At 41.9% G+C, this 18,775-nt stretch overlaps 1 protein-coding gene across 3 annotated transcripts in view; it reads right to left on the bottom strand.

The window, feature by feature from the left end:
• phkb (phosphorylase kinase, beta) overlaps positions 1–18,775 on the bottom strand; it is a 179,551-nt gene that overhangs the window by 27,288 nt on the left and 133,488 nt on the right. For all 3 annotated transcript variants that reach the window (XM_061746752.1, XM_061746759.1, XM_061746767.1), the window contains exons 17-21: positions 14,245–14,328; positions 13,447–13,551; positions 11,930–12,012; positions 9,205–9,295; positions 2,225–2,283 (exon numbers count right to left, since the gene is read on the bottom strand). In XM_061746752.1, coding sequence (XP_061602736.1) covers positions 2,225–2,283; positions 9,205–9,295; positions 11,930–12,012; positions 13,447–13,551; positions 14,245–14,328 — 422 coding nt within the window. The remainder of the gene's footprint in view (positions 1–2,224; positions 2,284–9,204; positions 9,296–11,929; positions 12,013–13,446; positions 13,552–14,244; positions 14,329–18,775) is intronic.

Here is an 18,775-nt window from a genome sequence, read left to right on the forward strand (position 1 = left end):
GTTAAACTTCAGGCATGTCTTAGGGACATCAAGGACTGGATGTCCAGAAATTTCCTGCTTCTAAATTCAGATAAAACAGAGGTTATCATTCTTGGTCCAGAGCATCTTAGGAAGGGATTAGATGGTGTTGCGATGGCTTCCAGTGCAACTGTGAGAAACCTTGGTGTTGTTTTCGATCAGGATTTGTCGTTTAAACCATATGTTAATCAGGTTTGTAAAATAGCGTTTTTCCATCTCCGTAATATTGCAAAAATTAGGAAAATCCTCTCGCAGAGGGATGCAGAGAAACTAGTTCATGCGTTTGTATCTTCTAGACTGGATTACTGTAATGTGTTGTTAGCAGGATGTCCAAGTAATTTGCTGAATAGGCTCCAGCTGATCCAAAATGCAGCAGCACGAGTACTGACAGGAATTCGCAGGAGAGACCACGTCTCTCCAGTGTTAGCGTCGCTCCATTGGCTACCTGTAAAATTCAGAATTCAATTTAAAATTTTATTACTTGCATATAAAGCCCAAAACGGCTTAGCTCCGCAGTATTTACAAGATTTGATAGTACCTTATGTTCCTGGCCGAGCTCTCCGCTCCCAGGGTGCAGGTTTACTCGTAGTTCCTAGAGTATCTAAATGTAGATTTGGAGGGCGGGCGTTCTGCTATCAGGCACCATTACTTTGGAACCAACTTCCAATCTGGGTTAAGGAGGCTGACACCACCTCCACCTTTAAAACTAAACTTAAAACCTTTCTGTTTAGTAAAGCTTATAGTTAGTGTTAAGTAAACCTCTAGCTGGTGTTGGTAAATCTCTAGGTAGTGTAAACTTTAGTGTGTTAGAGTCAGTAGTCATTGTCGCAGCTATAGAACAAAACTATAATAGTTAGTCTCAAATATAGCTTCGCGGTAGATATGCTGCTATAGGCTTATGCTGCAGGGGGGCACCGACATGATCCGCTGGGCGGTGCCTCTCACCCTTCTTCTCCTCTCCTTTTCCCTGCCTCTCTTCTCCATTACCATTTTTATTTATTATAAATATCTCATAGCTATCATTTTTGTCCATCGTTCCTGTAGTTTCTTGTGCCGGCCCCCCTTTTTTCTCTTTTGTGTATGTTTGCAGGCCGGAGCCTCAGGAGCTGCGTTCTGGCCTGTGTTCCCGGCCCTCCCCCCCCTCTGGTCATCCCATTGCTTCTTCCACCTGCCTACGTGGATGTCTGCTGTTGCTGCTTCCGCCTGCCTGCACCCCCCCCCCCTCTGGTCATCCCGCTGCTGCTTCCACATGACTGTTGTGTGCTGCTGATGCCCCCCCCCCCCCCTCTGGTCATCCCGCTGCTGCTTCCACATGACTGTTGTGTGCTGCTGACGCCCCCCCCCCCCCCACCTCTGGTCATCCCGCTGCTGCTTCCACCTGCCTGCTGTGTGCTGTCGACGTCCCTGACTCCCCCAGTCTGGCCTTCGGCAGGAGGGTCCCCCCTTATGAGCCTGGTCCTGCTCAAGGTTTCTTCCCTCCTAAAGGGGAGTTTTTCCTTGCCACTGTTTGGCTTAAGGCTTTTCTCCCACTAAGGGAGTTTTTACCTGCCATTGTTTATATAATAATTGCTCGGGGGTTTATGTTTATGTTTATGTTTATGTTCATGTTCTGGATCTCTGGAAAGCGTCTAGAGACAACATCTGTTGTATTAGACGCTATATAAATAAAATTGAATTGAAAATTGAATTGAAGTATAATGTTATACCATTGCTGTCCATTGTTCTCTATTATATTGTAGTATTATAGTAAAGTAATGATAATGTAATATTATGCATTATAATTACTTCTATTATTACATACATACATAGTAGCACAACTAAATGATGGGCGTTTGTTTTATTTTCTTTTATTTGCCTTGGTTTGTTTTGTTTTTAACTATATTAATTGAGTATTATATCACTATATTGAATAGTTATTAATGTAGGGGTGTTTGGTTATGTGTGTTTTATAAGTAAGTTTATTGAAACTCTTATTACATGTAAGAATGTATGTAAGATTCAGGGGTAAGACTGGATAAATGTTTACTTCAATCCTACTCCGTTTGGAACATGTTGGTGGATCCGTGAAGTCTGACCAAACATCTACAAACATATATTATATTTTTTTTACTTTTTTCTTTTTTTCTTTTTACATGCATGTTCGAAATAAAATCTTCAAATCAAATCAAATCAAAAATGACAGATAGAGACTGGAGGAAGCTCTTACTCGGCCTCGTTGACCCGCAGGAAATCCAGGTGCTCCACAAACGCTCCAGAAATCAGGGTCTAAAATCACGATGCAAAGAGAAAAAGAAGTGCACATTTACTATTCCGCTGAAATGAAGTGTAACACAAGAGAAACACGGTCTTACTGGAGAAGTGCCTCTAATGGCTCACTTGGCTCCGGCAGGGGAGAAGTGGAGCTGCATAATTCCCAGGAGGGACATTTATTGTGTTGCTCATCCGACAAAACAAGTGTTTGATTATGAAATAAGGAATTGAGTCGTAAAATATGAACTGAATTCATGTCAAACTGAGCGCGTGCAGCTGCGGTGACGAGCCAGCGCCGACAATAACGCGGGGAAGAGATGGAAAAGGCCTGCTAGGTTTGGAAACGGCGCAGGTGTGTGGGAGTTAAAAGCAGCACAGATCAGTGCGTTCTTGTTCTGGAGTCCAAATGTGACACGAGCCGTTCCAGCTGAAGCTGAGTGGAAAACCCGACTGAGAGGAGGAGGAGGAGAGAAACCTGCTCGCCATGACGACGAGATGATGGAGGGTGGAGGGGTTTCAGGGCTGCAGGAGTTGGCTGGGAAGGAAGGAGGGACTTTAAAGCTTAAAAATGAATAAATAAGGATCAGGTGAGTCTCTGCTGAGCACTTTGGGAGGGAACCTTGAGAGAGAAACTCGTCGTGAGTTAAAGCGACACTACGTAACTTTTCCACCTTAATACCATATTTCCAGAGTCATTGTGATGGTACATCAACTTCCAACAGGTTAAATGAACCTCTGTCATGGTCTGAGGGAGTCTGTATAACCTTCACTGGCACTATGTAACTTTGAGGAGCATGGTAGGAACCCTGCCAAACTAAAAAACTACGGCAACTTACGGCATACGTCACTTCCCCCTCCTTCCCGATTCGCAGTCGAGACGAAAATGGGCGGGGCTTAGAGCGCAGAGCTCCACAGAAGCTGGTAACCCGTTGCGGCTGCAGCAGCTCCACACAACAGACGTGGGGAAAAGATCCTATTGGTTTAACTTTTCACCGGTTTCCTGCTCGGAGGCAGAACCACGGAGGCCAAGTATCTGATATAACAAAGTAAAAGAGTGAAAGAGTCGTCGGCTCGCTTTGGATCGCGGCTGTAACGACCAAACACTGGCTTCCACACAGTAAAGCCTGAATTATGGTTTTGCGTTAAATCGACGCAGACCTACGGCGTAGGGTACGTGGCGACGCGCAACGTACGGTGCGTGTCGCCGCGTACCCTACGCCGTAGGCTCTGCGTCGATTTAACGCAGAACCATAAACAGCCTTAAACCACAAACACACAGACTGGGGTCGGATCAAAACACGGGTTTTATTCCCCACTTCTCCAGCTAAACGCAGTTGCTGGCCAGCTCTCTGCGGTGCAATTAACCCCAATCTTCAGATAAAACTAGTTTGTTGAGGAAAAAATATTAACTCTTATTTGTAGCTGCAGAGGAAAAAAATAATCTCACGAGGAAAACAAAAATATTGCTCACGCCTTGGAGCCTATTCAACATAATATAGCAGTCAAAAAAAAGAAAAGTAAAGTAAGAGGGATACAAAACATGTACTATATGTTGTACTATTATACAAATTTATTGAAACACATGGCTCTTCAGTAGGGATTTCATAGATCATGGATCCAGACCGTTAATAATCATTATTTTTTGCATATACCGCTCCCTGGCTTCCTTGTTTAAGGTATCCCGGTAAATTCCAGTTCTTTTCCAGCAGTTTAACATCGTTTTTTTTACGTTCCGTCTGTTCACTTGGTGAAACAGAAAAGCGTCCCGTCTCCTCTCATCAAAACAAATGCAGCCACGGGACAGGAGTTTTCCGGCAGTACGCGCTGGTGCTCATGGGAAACGTAGTGTTCTTTCTGGTAAAACACTACCGCTTTTGTCCAAAAGATGCCGCCAAACTCAGAAAAGCTGAAAGTTACGTTGTGCTGCTTTAAAGGTACCGAAGTGAAAGTGCTTGTAGTTTCACCGAGGCCTCGTTTCCCTGAAGTCTCTTTTATGAAGCAGCATCTGCAAGGTTTAGTCTCAACGTTTGCAAGGATGCTGAGTGGAATTTTATTATTATTATAACCTTTATTTAACCAGCAAAAATTTTTTCTTTGAGATTAAAAATCTCCTTTACAAGAGAGTCCTGGCCAAGACAGGCAGCAGCACAAACACAAAGTTGCACAAACCAACAATAACAAAACAGTTAAAAACAAGTCAGAAATACAGATCACAAACAAAATCAGCAGTCAAAGCATCTACAGCCAGTTGTACTTGTTTCCAAGTATTTCAGAAGAACCTTAAAAGCATCAAGTGACACCAGATTATTCAATTTTAAGATTTTCTGCAGCTCATTCCAAGCAAAGGGGGCAGTTTAGCTGAAAGCCCTGCTAGTTTGTCCGGTAAAAATAAGTCCTGCAACCGAAGATTCTGCCTCCCAGTGCTTTTTTATGGGCAGAAATATGTGCCACTAGAAACTGAATTTGAATAATTTATATTTTAATTTGAATTGCACAACTTGAATAATTGCATTAAAAAACTGAATCTGAATCACATAATTTGAATTTGTATTGTTTAATTTGAATCATTGCATTGAAAAACTGAATCTACATTCAGTTCTCACAATTCTAATTCAGTTCTTGCAATTCAATTTCAATTTTACTACCCCAGATATCCGGGTCTTCCGGAGGAAGAGCAATCGAGTGCAGATACAAAGAACTCCTTTTCACGTAGCCTACTATAACCTCTATTTTCTTTCAACGATATAAACAACCAATGGGAGCTTGATATTTCGAACCCTATGGTGTTTTCTCCATTCTGTGTAAAAAGTGTGTGAAGATTTGCGGCAACGGGTGAAGCCTAAAAAATGGTTCTGTGTTAAATCGACGCAGAGCCTACGCGTACCTCCCAAAATAAGCTGGAAGCAGGACCAGAATGGCCTTATAAACAAAGACATGCCAATGATAAAGTCTCCGGGTGGCCAGAGCATCCGACCTGGGCAAACAGGGAACAGTGGTGAGTAAGAGATGTAAAATCTGTGATAAATCTCAGTGCTCCATGGTAGACAGTATCCAACGCATGAAGACATTGAGCAGATGAATGCATAGAAAGGACATCGCCATAGTCAAGCACAGACAGACAAATTTGATTCAACAAGTCTCTTTTTGGAATAAAAGGAAAAACTGGCCTTATCTCTAAAATAAAAACCCAATTTCAGCTTCAACTTCTTGACTAGATGCTGAATATGAGGCTTAAAAGATAACAAATCATCAATTAGGAATCCAAGATACATATATTGTGACACCGTCTTAATTTCGGAACCTTGAACAATAATTGATGGGAGATTCACTGGCTTGGATTTGGCCTTTGAGAATGTAATGAGTTTAGTTTTATCAGCATTTAGAAGAGGCTTCAGGTTAAACAGGGTACACTGCACAGTGTTAAAAGCAAGTTGTATCTGACAGAGTGCCTGGTTTAGAGTAGGCGCAGAACAATAAATCACAGTATCGTCTGCATAAAGGTTGATTCAACAAGTGTCTTTTTGGAATAAAAGGAAAAACAGGCCTTATTTCTAAAATAAAAACCCAATTTCAGCTTCAAATTCTTGACTAGATGCTGAATATGAGGCTTAAAAGATAATGAACCATCAATTAGGAATCCAAGATACCTACAGTATATTGTGACACTGTCTCAATTTCAGAACCTTGAACATCACAATCAACGTGGATATGAGTGCAAATGCAGGAGCACAACACTCCGCCCTGCCTCCTCCCTCAAGTAGATATATTTGAATATGATAATGAGGATAAATATCCAGTAAAAACTGCTCATCCTAATAAGGAATTTGCAAAAACAAGTAAAACAAATAAAAAACAGCATCAGCTGTGAGATGGAGACACTCCTGTCAGAAGTTGAGGCTGGAAAAATAATTTATTTGGTGGCATTTCTTCCGATTTAAGCTGCATTGCATTATGGGTATTGTTGTTCTTTGACGTCAACTTATTGCTGACGTCACTTTTCCTCATAGTATGGACTTCACTGCATCACCAGTAAGTGTCGCCAACAGACAAAACCTCAGAAAAGTGGGTACGCCAGATTTGTACGTGAAGGACTGCAACTTTTCACGTTCAAATCACTTTTCGAACATCCGACCGTGAGCGTAGAAAGTGGCGTACGCATGTTTTTTGTGCGCTGCACGTTTTGTACATGAGGCCCCAGATCTTTTCAAACAAGTTGTGGGACTGAAATACAAAAACATTGACGACTATCAGCTGACGAAATCCCGTCAACAAGAAAAGAGATGAAATATCTTGAATATAAATGAAAGAAATAGTGAATTCATTTCTGTATTTGCGTCTACTACATCACCCTAACTTCTCCTGAGTTGAGGTCGTCAGAGAGCAGGTTGACGGTCCGTCACACTCCAGCAGAAGTTCAAATCTGTCTGAGCTTAATTATCACCGAACACGTCTGTCGGCTCGTTTTTACAAAGATCCGACTCATAAACCGTCTCTTCATTATGTCAACTCGTCTTCCATCTTTCTTATTTATCTGTCGACGTTTTATTAAACTGATGCCAGAACAAATAAATAAAAACAAGACAGTGCTGTTATTTGTGTCATCTGTTGCAGACATGAATCTGCTCTCCGTCAGCAGGAGCTTTTCCTGACAATACTTCACTTGCTGCTGCTGGTAATAAAGATTAATGAGGGAAACCTGGAAAACCGAGGAGCAAAAAGAAGAAAGGGGATTGAAATACTTGATAGAGCTGAACTGAAACTGATTATTTTGAAATGACTCCTGTTTATATTCTGCTGAGGACAGCTTTAAGGAAATCTGGTATTGTTATGGCTCCTTTAAGTCCTATCAGCCATAAATATCACTTTTTTATCTCATTACACAGCTTTAGATATCCAGAACTATTCAGACGCTGCACTTGAAAGCAGGAGCTGCTCCACGTGAGCATCTGGGAGACTTGCTAGGGATGAGGAGGCGCAGTATTAAATCGTTAGTGGAATCATTATTTAATCTGTTCTGGTTCAGAGACGAGTGTAATAGCTGCAGGTACGGAGATAAAGGGAGGCAGGACTCGACAGCTGCTCTGCAGAAAACAATCACTTGTGAGGAGACTCTGCTTGCGTCAGAACTTCCCATGGACGCCGTCGGCGAGTCGGAGCGATGCAGACGAGCTCTGGGTGGGAAGGCCGTCGCCCTCGACGACCATCGGAGCAGAAACCAGAGTTGTTTTCATGATTCTGGTCGCCCTCGACGACCATGGGAGCAGAAACCGGAGTTGTTTTCATGATTCTGGTCGCTCCGGCGTCTCCTCGTCTTCGCTGCTCAGGCAGATTTAGTCCCGTGGATGTGACGGAGCTCGGTGACGCCTGGATGACGTGCAGCATCATTCAAAGTGACGAGTGGATGTCAGGCAGGGAACAGGATGTGTTTATAAGGCTGGAACGCAACTGTTACGTGTGGCCAGGTATGGGTTTCTCCACACCTAGGAGTTAATGCTGCTGTCTTCTCCCCCTCTCCTTCCTCTTGGTTCCTCCTCCACAGGCTGGCAGTCAGTTAGCAATCAGGAGGTTGGGGATAAAGAGGAGCAGGAGGAGGAGGAGGCCTCTCTCTCTCTCTGGGGCAGCAGTAGCAGGGGAAGGTTTGTTTGTTTCATTTTTGGGAAACAGGTAACCCTCATTTTTCCTCTGGCAATAATGGCAAAGTTTTCTTATTAGGGCCCGAGCACTTACAGTGCGAAGGCCGTATTGTATCTGTAGGAATTTTTCTCGTTTTTATCCTGGTTTTTCTTCTGACGAAATTAGGGCCTTTTTTCCCCCTAAACGTGCCCCAAAAGTCACCAAATTTTGCACCAAGCCAGGCCTGGCGAAAAATTTGATATTTAATGGTTTGTATTAACGGGCGTGGCCTAATGGCTCAACAGCGCCCCCTAGAAAACTTTGTGCCTCAAGCCCCACAATACGGTTTGACTTACATGCACGAAAATCGGTACACACCTGTATCATGTCGCAACTTAAAGAAAAGTCTCTTGGCGACATGGCCGAAACCTAACAGGAAGTCGGCCATTTTGAATTAATCGGGTAATTTTGTGGCAATTTATGCCATTCCTTCGGCCGCTTCTTCGCCCGAACTGTAACGTGCACCCAGATGTGTTACACATCAAAATGTGCGTCTCGATCCTGTGACAACGCGCATTACTTTTCTCAGTCAAAAGCGTTACCGTGGCGACGATAGACGCCAAAAAGAGCTCCCCCTTCGTCTGATTGGTCCATATGTGATAGTTCCTACTTTCTGCCATAACTTTTGAATAGTTTGATATAGAGAGTCGTGGGTGGTGTCATCCACTAAATGTCCAGGTCTGAAGAATCTACATCAAGTCATACAAGCTTCCACTGCAGCCTGAACGTGCACAAGGGTGAGAGGGCCCGTTCATCGCTGCTTGCAGCTTTCATTTTAGTTTGTTATTTTAGTTTCAGTTGGAGATTACCGGTAGTCCTGTTTTGTCGGTTTGTTTTAGGTTATAGGTTTACCTGGTTTTTCTTATTCAGTGGGGAAAGTGCAGGGTGCGACGGCCCATCCCGTGGCCGGCCCTGAGCTCACCCCTCTTTTGTTCCTTTTGGCCGGGATCTCCATCTCCTTTTGGTTCATTACTTTAGGGTTAACCCTTTTCCTTGTTTATTTTCTCCCCAGCAATTTCAAAACAACAAGACAATACAATTTGTTTTCAACCCTTGAAATCTTTGTGTGGCGTCCTTAACATGTTGTGGTCTCATTGAGCCTAATTGTTTATTAACTTGTGAGGCCGTAACAGAGACATCCAGCGCCCCGTACTGCTAAACATCTTCCAGGGCGGCTCTTTAAACAAGCGACTAAAGCACATCCTGTAAATACCAATCAAGGAAAAGAAAACCTGATTGATTTCAGGACTTGGATCCACAAACCTGAAGTCTGTCGACGTGAACTTTGACCCCTCCGATGTTTCCCTTCTTGAACGAGGCCAGCATGTCTAAGACAGGGTTGAAACGGCTTCCCCTGCAGAGACCAGGATGGAGACGAGTTAGGATGCACGCACGCACGCACGCACGCACGCGCACGCACGCACTTCTATCAAAGGAAACATTTCCAATCAAAGAAAAAAATATTTTCAATCCAAACAAAGTGTTCAAATGCATTTTTTTGAGTCTCAAATATTTTTTAGCATTCAAACACTTTTTTTCTTTGATTGAAATACATTTTGATTGAAGCAATAATTTTTTTTTGATTTGTTTCTTAATTATTCAAATTAAGAAACAAATCTACCTCCATCAAAACGCGGCTGCAACACTTGTTCTTGGTTGTTCTCCAAGAACAAGTGTTGTAGAAACGCATGAGCGTCTCTCCTGGCTGAGGATTAGATTATCTACTAATGTACTTACATATTTCCATAGAATCATTAACACTCAGACTCCTAAATGTCTCTATAATAACACTCGAGGGGCGAATAGTGGTGGATTATCAGCAGCTACTTTTCACACTTGTTGTCGTTTTAATGTAAATTCTTAATCTTGTGTTTTAACCTAGCACACATTTTTATTTATCTTGTTGAGTGTTGAGTATTTTATTTATTTATTTTATTGAGTGAGTTGGTGGTGTCTGCTGTCTCGGCCAGGCTTCCCTTGAAAAAGAGGTCGTTGTATCTCAACGGGACTGACCTGGTTAAATAAAGCTTGAATAAAAAAAGGATGTTACTCTTACCTAAGTCTGACTCTATGAAGAGGACAGTACTTTATAGATCCGTTGCATCATATAGCGTATCTGATTGAGTGAGACCAATACATCAAATTATATATGATTTGTATGATGTTTTTCTTTATTTCTTGTTTGTAATTTTATTTATTTTTTTAAATGTACTTTATGAATTGAGATTGTAGGTTTGATTTTGTATTTTATTGTCTGGACCGCAGGAAGACTAGCTTTGGCGTCAGCTAATGGGGATCCTTTTAAATAAGTAAACCTGCATGAATCAGCGACTGTACGGGTCCCCGTCCCGATCAATGACAGACTAATGACTATTGACGGGCGTTTCTGAGGGGGGGGGGGCTTCCAGGGGAACATTGACTCGTTCCAGAGGCCGCTTTGTGCCCGGCGAAGCTTTTCAAACACATTTAACATATGGCTCCCTGGGTGACGGTCAATACACCTCAATCAGCCCACCGGCCGGGATACAGGGATACAAATGAGAAACATTATCCTCCAATCAGCAGGAAGTACAGTTACACCTCCCTGCTGGAGAGATGGATAACCCCCCCTGAAGGAGGGGGGGGCAGGAAGACAGGAGTGTCAGTGGAGGAGAGGAATGAACCTCTAGTCGTTTAGGAGAGTAAACACATGAATAGTGGGGGGAGTGGACACACAGAGCAGTAATTAGTCCGTCAAAAGGGGGGGGGGGGGGGGGGGGGTTGGTGGCAGTCAGGCACTCAGGGGTTATTGTGTATTCCTGGGAGGGAGTTCATGAAAATCGTGTACTTGGTGACAAGGTTTTGATATTTGGCATGGTGTTAGGTATAGACCAGGGGTCAGCAACCCAAAATATTGAAAGAGCCATATTGGACCAAAAACACAAAAAACAAATATGTCTGGAGCCGCAAAAAATGAAAAGTCTTGTATCAGCCTTAGAATGAAGGCAAATGGCGAAATGTCGAGAAAAAAGTCGAAATTTCGAGAAAAAAGTCAAAATTTTGAGGAAATAGTCAAAATGTCGAGAAAAAAGTCGAAATGGAAAAAAGGAAATGAAAAGGAAAAAAAGAAGAAAAAAAGAAAAAAAGAAAAAAGAAGAAAAAAAGAGAAAAAAAGGAAAAAAAGAGAAAAAAAAGAAGAAAAAAAGGAAAAAAAAGGTCAAACATTTTTGAAAAAGCTCCAGGGAGCCACTAGGGCGGTGCTCAAGAGATGCATGCGGCTTTAGAGCCGCGGGGTGCCGACCCCTTAGACATAAGGTTTTCAAAAACCACTGCAAACAAATTGGGACGCCCCCTAGTGGCCGGTTTGCAGAAAATTCAAAATGAATCAATAAGCGAGGCGATAGAGGCATCATTGTAGGTGTTAAGTGACTTTAAATATGCACAGCTGATGTTTTTTGTGTGTTATTTTAATAAAATCCTATTCTTTCATTGTGGCTTTTTTCTGAAGTTGAGTTCATCTTAAGCCTGAATGAAGGCCACTCTGCTCACCCAATGAGATTATTGACACTACAGTGATAGTGACCTGTGGGGGTGAAAATATGGGTCTAGAGCCCTATACAATATTTGTATGTGACTTAATTCTAGACATATGGAGTTTATTGGGTAAAAAATGACCTTTAAATTAAATTTGACCTTCAACATGACCTTGAAATAGGAAATGTATCTCAGAATTGAGTTCCTAGCACCAAAAAAGTAGAGAAAGTGACAACATACAACAATCTAGGACTAAGAGAAGATGAGATATGACCTTTGGTCTTTTCGACGGGATCCATTTTGAACTTTTACAAACCGGCCACTAGGGGGCGTCACAATTTGTTTGCGGTGGTTTTTGAAAACCTTATGTCCATAACTAACACCATGCCAAATATCAAAAACTTGTCACTAAGTGCACAATCTTTATGATTGTTGACACATTCCCTCCCAGCTAGTGTGGTGTTTGTGTATTTACTTGATGTTGTCCTCGCGGATGAGGACCAGAAACAGGGGGCGTCCCCGCATCTTCCAGCACTGCTTGATGAACTGCAGGGCGTTCTGCACAGACACAGACACACAGACGGCATCTCAGACGGGAAACACCATCCAGATACTTTACAACGTTTCTATGCAATAACTGAACCAACGAGACGGTTAGAAAAGCCACCAGCGATGGTGAAAGTTACCCACAAGTACGTCCCACATTCCTATAGTGTTGTTTCTGTCAGCCTGTTTCCATGTTAGTTTTAGTCTAGTCTTTGGGTCCAGCTATCATTTTAGTTTTTATTAGTTTTAGTCACGTTCATTCTCCTTTTAGTCATGTCAAGTTTCAGTCGACTAAAAGTCTGAGCCTTTTAGTCTTATTTTAGTCAGAATTGTCCGGGACCATTTTAGTCTAGTTTTAGTCAATATTGTATTTAACCAAACCCATTTTACAATTCAAATTATTATTATTATTATTATTATTATTATTATTATTATTATTATTATTATTATTATTATTATTATTATTATTATTATTATTATTATTTTTATTATTATTATTATCTTATTATATTATTGTTACTTTGAAGGAGTTTGGGAGCAAAAGAGCAGAAGAACGCTTTTTGTGGACGAAGGAAAAACTTGTGTTGTTTATTTCACTCTCTCATTTCCACTGCCGTTAATGAACACTAACTGAAAAGTCATCACATCATCGTTAATAACGGCTAGATCCTCGTGAATTCTAACCCACTGAAACTACACAGTTTACAACATATTTATTTTTCCAAATTTCTCCTCATCTTTTTCTTTTTCCGACGACACATTGGGTTTTCTTTTCCACGTCTATGTAGGAAAGTGGATCCAAAGATCTAAAGACTAGGTTTAAAGACTAAACCAGAGGAAACAACTGAAAACATGGACATTATGGATCTTTGCTAGAACATTTCGTCTCGTTTTGGTCAACGAAAATGAAGACACATTTGACGACATTTAGTCATATTTTTCGTTGACGATTTTATTTTATTCCAGTGAAGTCCAAGTTTGATATTTTTGAGAGAGGTGAATGCACCAACACAAGGAGCAGCAACTTTCTGTCCTCTGATAGTGAATTAAAGTCCATTTTGAAGAAGATGATCCAGCTGTGTTTCTGGACGGCGCTCGTCTCTTCTGGAGGACGGAGCTTAACCTGCACTTGCTGATGGCACATCACCCTCACGGCGTCGCCATCACCAGCTGCTTCTTTTTAGTGCCACTTATTTTCAGGCTCCTTGAGACGTGATGCTGCCCTCCAGTTCAAGAGAAGATCAGCCTTTCCATTAAATCCCAGTTTTCTGATTCTGCTGCGGCTCCAACGAGTTCAGGAGATTCGCAAGTCTGCTTTCTCTCTTTATTTTATTTACACTTTAAAAACTTGTAATCTAAGTTGTTTTTGTTGCACCGTGCAGGACCAGAGGAACTAACTATCTCTGCTGTAGCTCAACCCGCTCGTGCGGCGCGACCTTGACTCACCTTGATGTCGTCGATCAGCAGCATGACGTCTTGAGACAAGTAGAAATCACTGAGATCGAAGACGATCGGGTAGCAGACCACCGTCTTCCCCAGGATACGATAAATCTGGAGGGAAACACACACACACACACACACTGCATCAGAAGACAGATGGCTCACAGATAGCTAGGAATACATTATTGGAGGAAGTTATGAAGCCACCCATCAATCCCGGGATCGAGGAGCACGAGTCACACACACCGTACACGGCGGTGACACATCACCATCCTAAAATGGGAAAGAGCTGTTGTGCCATCGACTGTACTCATAGATTTAGCAAGAAATTGGAGTTATCGTTTTACAGACTGCGGAAAAATAAGCTTAAGAGAGATAAATGGATCGCTGCAATTCACAGAAACAACTGGATTCCAGGCACCGAAACCAAATATTAATGTCCATGGACCACTGGTTCTTGGGGTAACTGTACGGGTCACTGTCAAGTCCAACTGACGCTAATTTAAGCCGATAATCAGCTGTTATCCCGTCTTCTCCACTAGTTGCAGCTGTTTTTGCTGATGTTTTTCAACTCAGTGCGAGTAAGGGGGCTGGTCCAGTGGGGAAGTGACATCAATGCAGACCCTTTATTGTATCCATCTAATGACTACATTTTTCCCTCTTGTTTTTAGAAATGGCCTCATAACCCTTCACAGATTGAAGGGAAGCAATAACTGCATCTCTAAGATCCTTGCTGATGTCTTTCAGCGAGGAAAAGGCTATAACTCCAAAAGCATGTGTGTGTAGGTGTTTAGACTCAGATACCTTGCAGGTGCCGATGCAGCCCACCGGCCGGTCCGGCCGCCCAGTCAGCCCCAGCTTCTTGTTGACGGCCAGGAAACGGTACGCCTGCAAACACACACACACACACGATCAGTAAACACTTCAGAGAAACACGGCCGCCTGTCTGTATCTGTACAGAAGAGTATTAGGGCCGGGCAGGAGAAAAATTAAAATAATATTTTAGAGGAGGAAGATTTTTCTTTTCATTATGCACTTCGAGTAAAAAGTCGAAATGTCGAGAAAAAAGTCGAAATGTCGAGATTAATGTTGAAGTACAATTTCGAGAAAAACGTTAAAATGTTGAGAAAAAAGTCAAAATGTTGAGATTAATAATTTTGGTACAATTTCGAGAAAAAAGTCAAAATGTCGAGAAAAAAGTCGAAATGTCGAGATTAATGTTGAAGTACAATTTCAAGAAAAAAGTCAAAATGTTGAAAAAAAAAGTTGAGATGTCGAGAAAAAAGGTGAAATTTCGTGAATAAAGTTGAAATGTTGAGAAAAAACTTTATTCTTGAAATTGTATTTCAACATTAATCTCAACATTTGGACTTCTTTCTCGAAGTGCACAATAAAAACAAATCTTCCCCTCTCAAATATTTTTTCTCCATGGCCCTGATACTCTTCCGTGGTATCCGTGCACGTCTCTGCGATTGCAGATATAAAGCATCCCATTTGAAACGTCTCGCAACGCCGCTCCAGTCCAACGCCGCTTTGCCGCCGAGACGCTTAGTTTATTCACACATATGGATCCAGAACATCTGGCCGACACAGCGACTGACATCAGTACCAGGTAAGTGCAGTGATCTGGTTGCCACGGTGACACCCGGCGCTCCACCACAACCCTGAGACCTGCGTTGTCTCAGCTCAGCTCAGCCACATTATGGGCTGTCTGGTGTCCAATAGTGCGGATCAATACTGAAATATCGATACTTCCGATACCAGATCTGTATGCTCTAAAATCCATTCTCAAACTAAAATATCAATACTTTTGATGCTTCAGTCATTTGTGGTGATGTATATCATTAACAGGAATATGGAATAAAGTAACTAAACTAGTCAGTCTAAACGACACGTTGCTGGTAGGAACTACTTTTCTTCAGGCTACTTCTTATTTTTGTTTATTATTCTCTTATTTATGTTAATGTTTTTATTATTTTACCTAAGATCTTTTTCTTTTTCTTTTTGTCTGCATATACATTAATGGTTAATACCATGTTGGTAAAAACATAAAAACAAAAAGGCATATATATATATATATACATTTTTTTTTTTTTTTAAGATCTTTTTTACTGATGAAAACACCTTTTTCTGTTGTTGTAACAGCTGGGCTGTATTATGAATGCGGCTGCTACCTCAGTTTACTTACTGACTTTAAAATAAATAGTTAAATAAGTCTAATTCTATCTAAAATAGATCGGGCACATTTGGTGTATTTGCACAATGTATCGGTATCAAATCAGTATCGCCAATACCAGCCTGAATTTTATTCAATATCAGATAGGAAAGGAAATCGGAGGAATAAAACATCCCTCGTGTCCGACGTCTGGAGCGTTTACTGCGTCTGCAGAGCCTCCTCTCATCCAGATGTTCTGTTCCCACACAATACAAGTCACCAAAGAAATAGAAAATACATTTGTTACAGCTAGTGTTTATTGTTATGCTCGGTTTATTAAAGTACATATTTACCAATCTGAGCTGAAAGCCGCCGGTTCTGACTCAGAAAATGAACTGAGAAAATGAACGATGTGAACCGGAAAGTGAACAAATGATCAAATCAGAAATAAAGCAATTATTGCCAGGGAGGCGTGAAGGGAATGAGATATGAGTCCTCGCAGCATGAAGGAAGAAACCGGTGTGATGGTGCCCGGGGGAGCCCTTAATATCACTCCTGACACTCCTATCACTCCTGACTCTCCTATCACTCCTGACACTTCTATCACTCCTGACATTCCTATCACTCCTGACTCTCCTATCACTCCTGGCACTCCTATCACTCCTGACTCTCCTATCACTCCTGACACTCCTATCACTCCTGACACTTCTATCACTCCTGACACTCCTATCACTCCTGACTCTCCTGACTCTCCTATCACTCCTGGCACTCCTATCACTCCTGACTCTCCTATCACTCCTGACACTCCTATCACTCCTGACACTTCTATCACTCCTGACACTCCTATCACTCCTGACTCTCCTGACTCTCCTATCACTCCTGACACTCCTATCACTCCTGGCACTCCTATCACTCCTGACTCTCCTATCACTCCTGACACTCCTATCACTCCTGACACTTCTATCACTCCTGACACTCCTATCACTCCTGACACTCCACCTCACTCCTGACACTCCACCTCACTCCTGACTCTCCTATCACTCCTGACACTCCTGACTCTCCTATCACTCCTGACACTCCCATCACTCCTGACACTCCACCTCACTCCTGACACTCCACCTCACTCCTGACTCTCCTATCACTCCTGACACTCCTGACTCTCCTATCACTCCTATCACTCCTGACTCTCCTATTACTCCTGACTCTCCTATTACTCCTGACACTCCTATCACTCCTGACACTCCTATCACTCCTGACTCTCCTATCACTCCTGACTCTCCTATCACTCCTGACTCTCCTATCACTCCTGACTCTCCTATCACTCCTGACACTCCTATCACTCCTGACTCTCCTATTACTCCTGACACTCCTATCACTCCTGACACTCCTATCACTCCTGACACTCCTATCACTCCTGACACTCCTATCACTCCTGACACTCCTATCACTCCTGACACTCCTATCACTCCTGACACTCCTATCACTCCTGACACTCCTATCACTCCTATCACTCCTGACACTCCTATCACTCCTGACACTCCTATCACTCCTGACTCTCCTATCACTCCTGACACTCCACCTCACTCCTCAGATGCTCAGGTGATGCTCAGTTTCTCCATCGGCCAAACCTGAGCTTATTAACTCCCAGAGGTCCATCATTATTATTATTATTATTATTATCATTATTATTATTAATATTATTATTATTATTATTTAGAGGTCCACTACGCTCTCAGCTGCCGGGGCTGATGGGACTGAACGCTGAGCTCACATAAGGAAACAGGATTAGATGGATATTTGCATCATCTCTGGTTGCAGGATTATTTTAATACACCGGCGTTTCACTTAAAAATGTGTTTAGGTGGCAGTAAGTAGTTCTGCTCAGGCAGGAAGTGACAGCGATTGTGAGCTAATCACATTAACCAGCTGGTGTTTCCACACATGAACACGCAGCTTTAGAGACGCCGCTCACCTGCACTTAAAACATATCTGCGGAGAGTATAGTCAGATGTTGACATTTTTATTTCAGCTTTCAGTTCCAGTAATCACGAACCGCTGCGGAGGGAGAAAGGAGAGCAGAACGCATGACTACAGGCTGATCCGTGAAACAACACTCCATGGTTTTATGCTGCTGCCTGGAAACATAATTATAAATTCAGTAGGAAAATATTTCAACTACTATATAGATTTAGAAAATCTGCCTTTTGTAGGTATTTTTTGTGGTGCAGACAACAGTTGTTCATGAGTTTCCGCCAGGTTTAACAAAGTAGGTTCATGTTCAGCAGAGCAGAAGAAGATGAGTTTAATGTTTTACAGCTGAATTGTAACCTTTGCTAGTGGACTGAACATCTTTTCTGCAGGCTTTCACAAATAAAAACCTGGATTCAGAGACTTTATTTACAAGATCGTTACATGTTGACTCAGCTTTTCTCACAGTGGTTTGGTTTTCGGAGACTATTTTTCGGACTACTTGGTAGGACTGGGCGATATTTTATCGTTCACGATAAACCGTCAAAAAAATTCCCCACGGTAAGAATTTGTCATCTCACGGTAAAAACGATAAATTCCCGTTGATGACGTTTTTGTGTAAAGCTGATTTATGGAAGGAAGGAAGGAAGGAAGGAAGGAAGGAAGGAAGGAAGGAAGGAAGGAAGGAAGGAAGGAAGGAAGGAAGGAAGGAAGGAAGGAAGGAAGGAAGGAAGGAAGGAAGGAAGGAAGATATGAGCCTGAAACAAAGAAAGAAAAAGAAAGAAAGAAAGAAAGAAAGAAAGAAAAAAAGAAAGAAAGAAAAGCCTGAAAGAAAGAAATAAATGAGCCTGAAAGAAAGAAAGAAAGAAAGAAAGAAAGAAAGAAAGAAAGAAAGAAAGAAAGAAAGAAAGAAAGAAAGAAAGAAAGAAAGAAAGAAAGAAAGAAAGAAAGAAAGAAAGAAAGAAAGAAAGATAAATTCCCATTGGTGTAGTTTAGTATCATTTAGTATCTTTTAGAGCAGTGATTTGGCTCCAAAGACTGAATGTGGTGATAGATTTATAGTTACAAAGGTGGAGTTGTATTGGTATTTTTTTTATCGTCATTTTTATCGTTATCGGGATAAATGCCAGAAATTATCGTGATACATTTTTTAGTCCATACCGCCCATCCCTACCACTTGGGTTTAGTTCCTCTTTTCAAACCTGTTCGCTA

This window comes from Cololabis saira, chromosome 2 (genome assembly GCF_033807715.1).
Source record: "Cololabis saira isolate AMF1-May2022 chromosome 2, fColSai1.1, whole genome shotgun sequence".
In the NCBI taxonomy this organism is placed as follows: domain Eukaryota; kingdom Metazoa; phylum Chordata; class Actinopteri; order Beloniformes; family Belonidae; genus Cololabis; species Cololabis saira.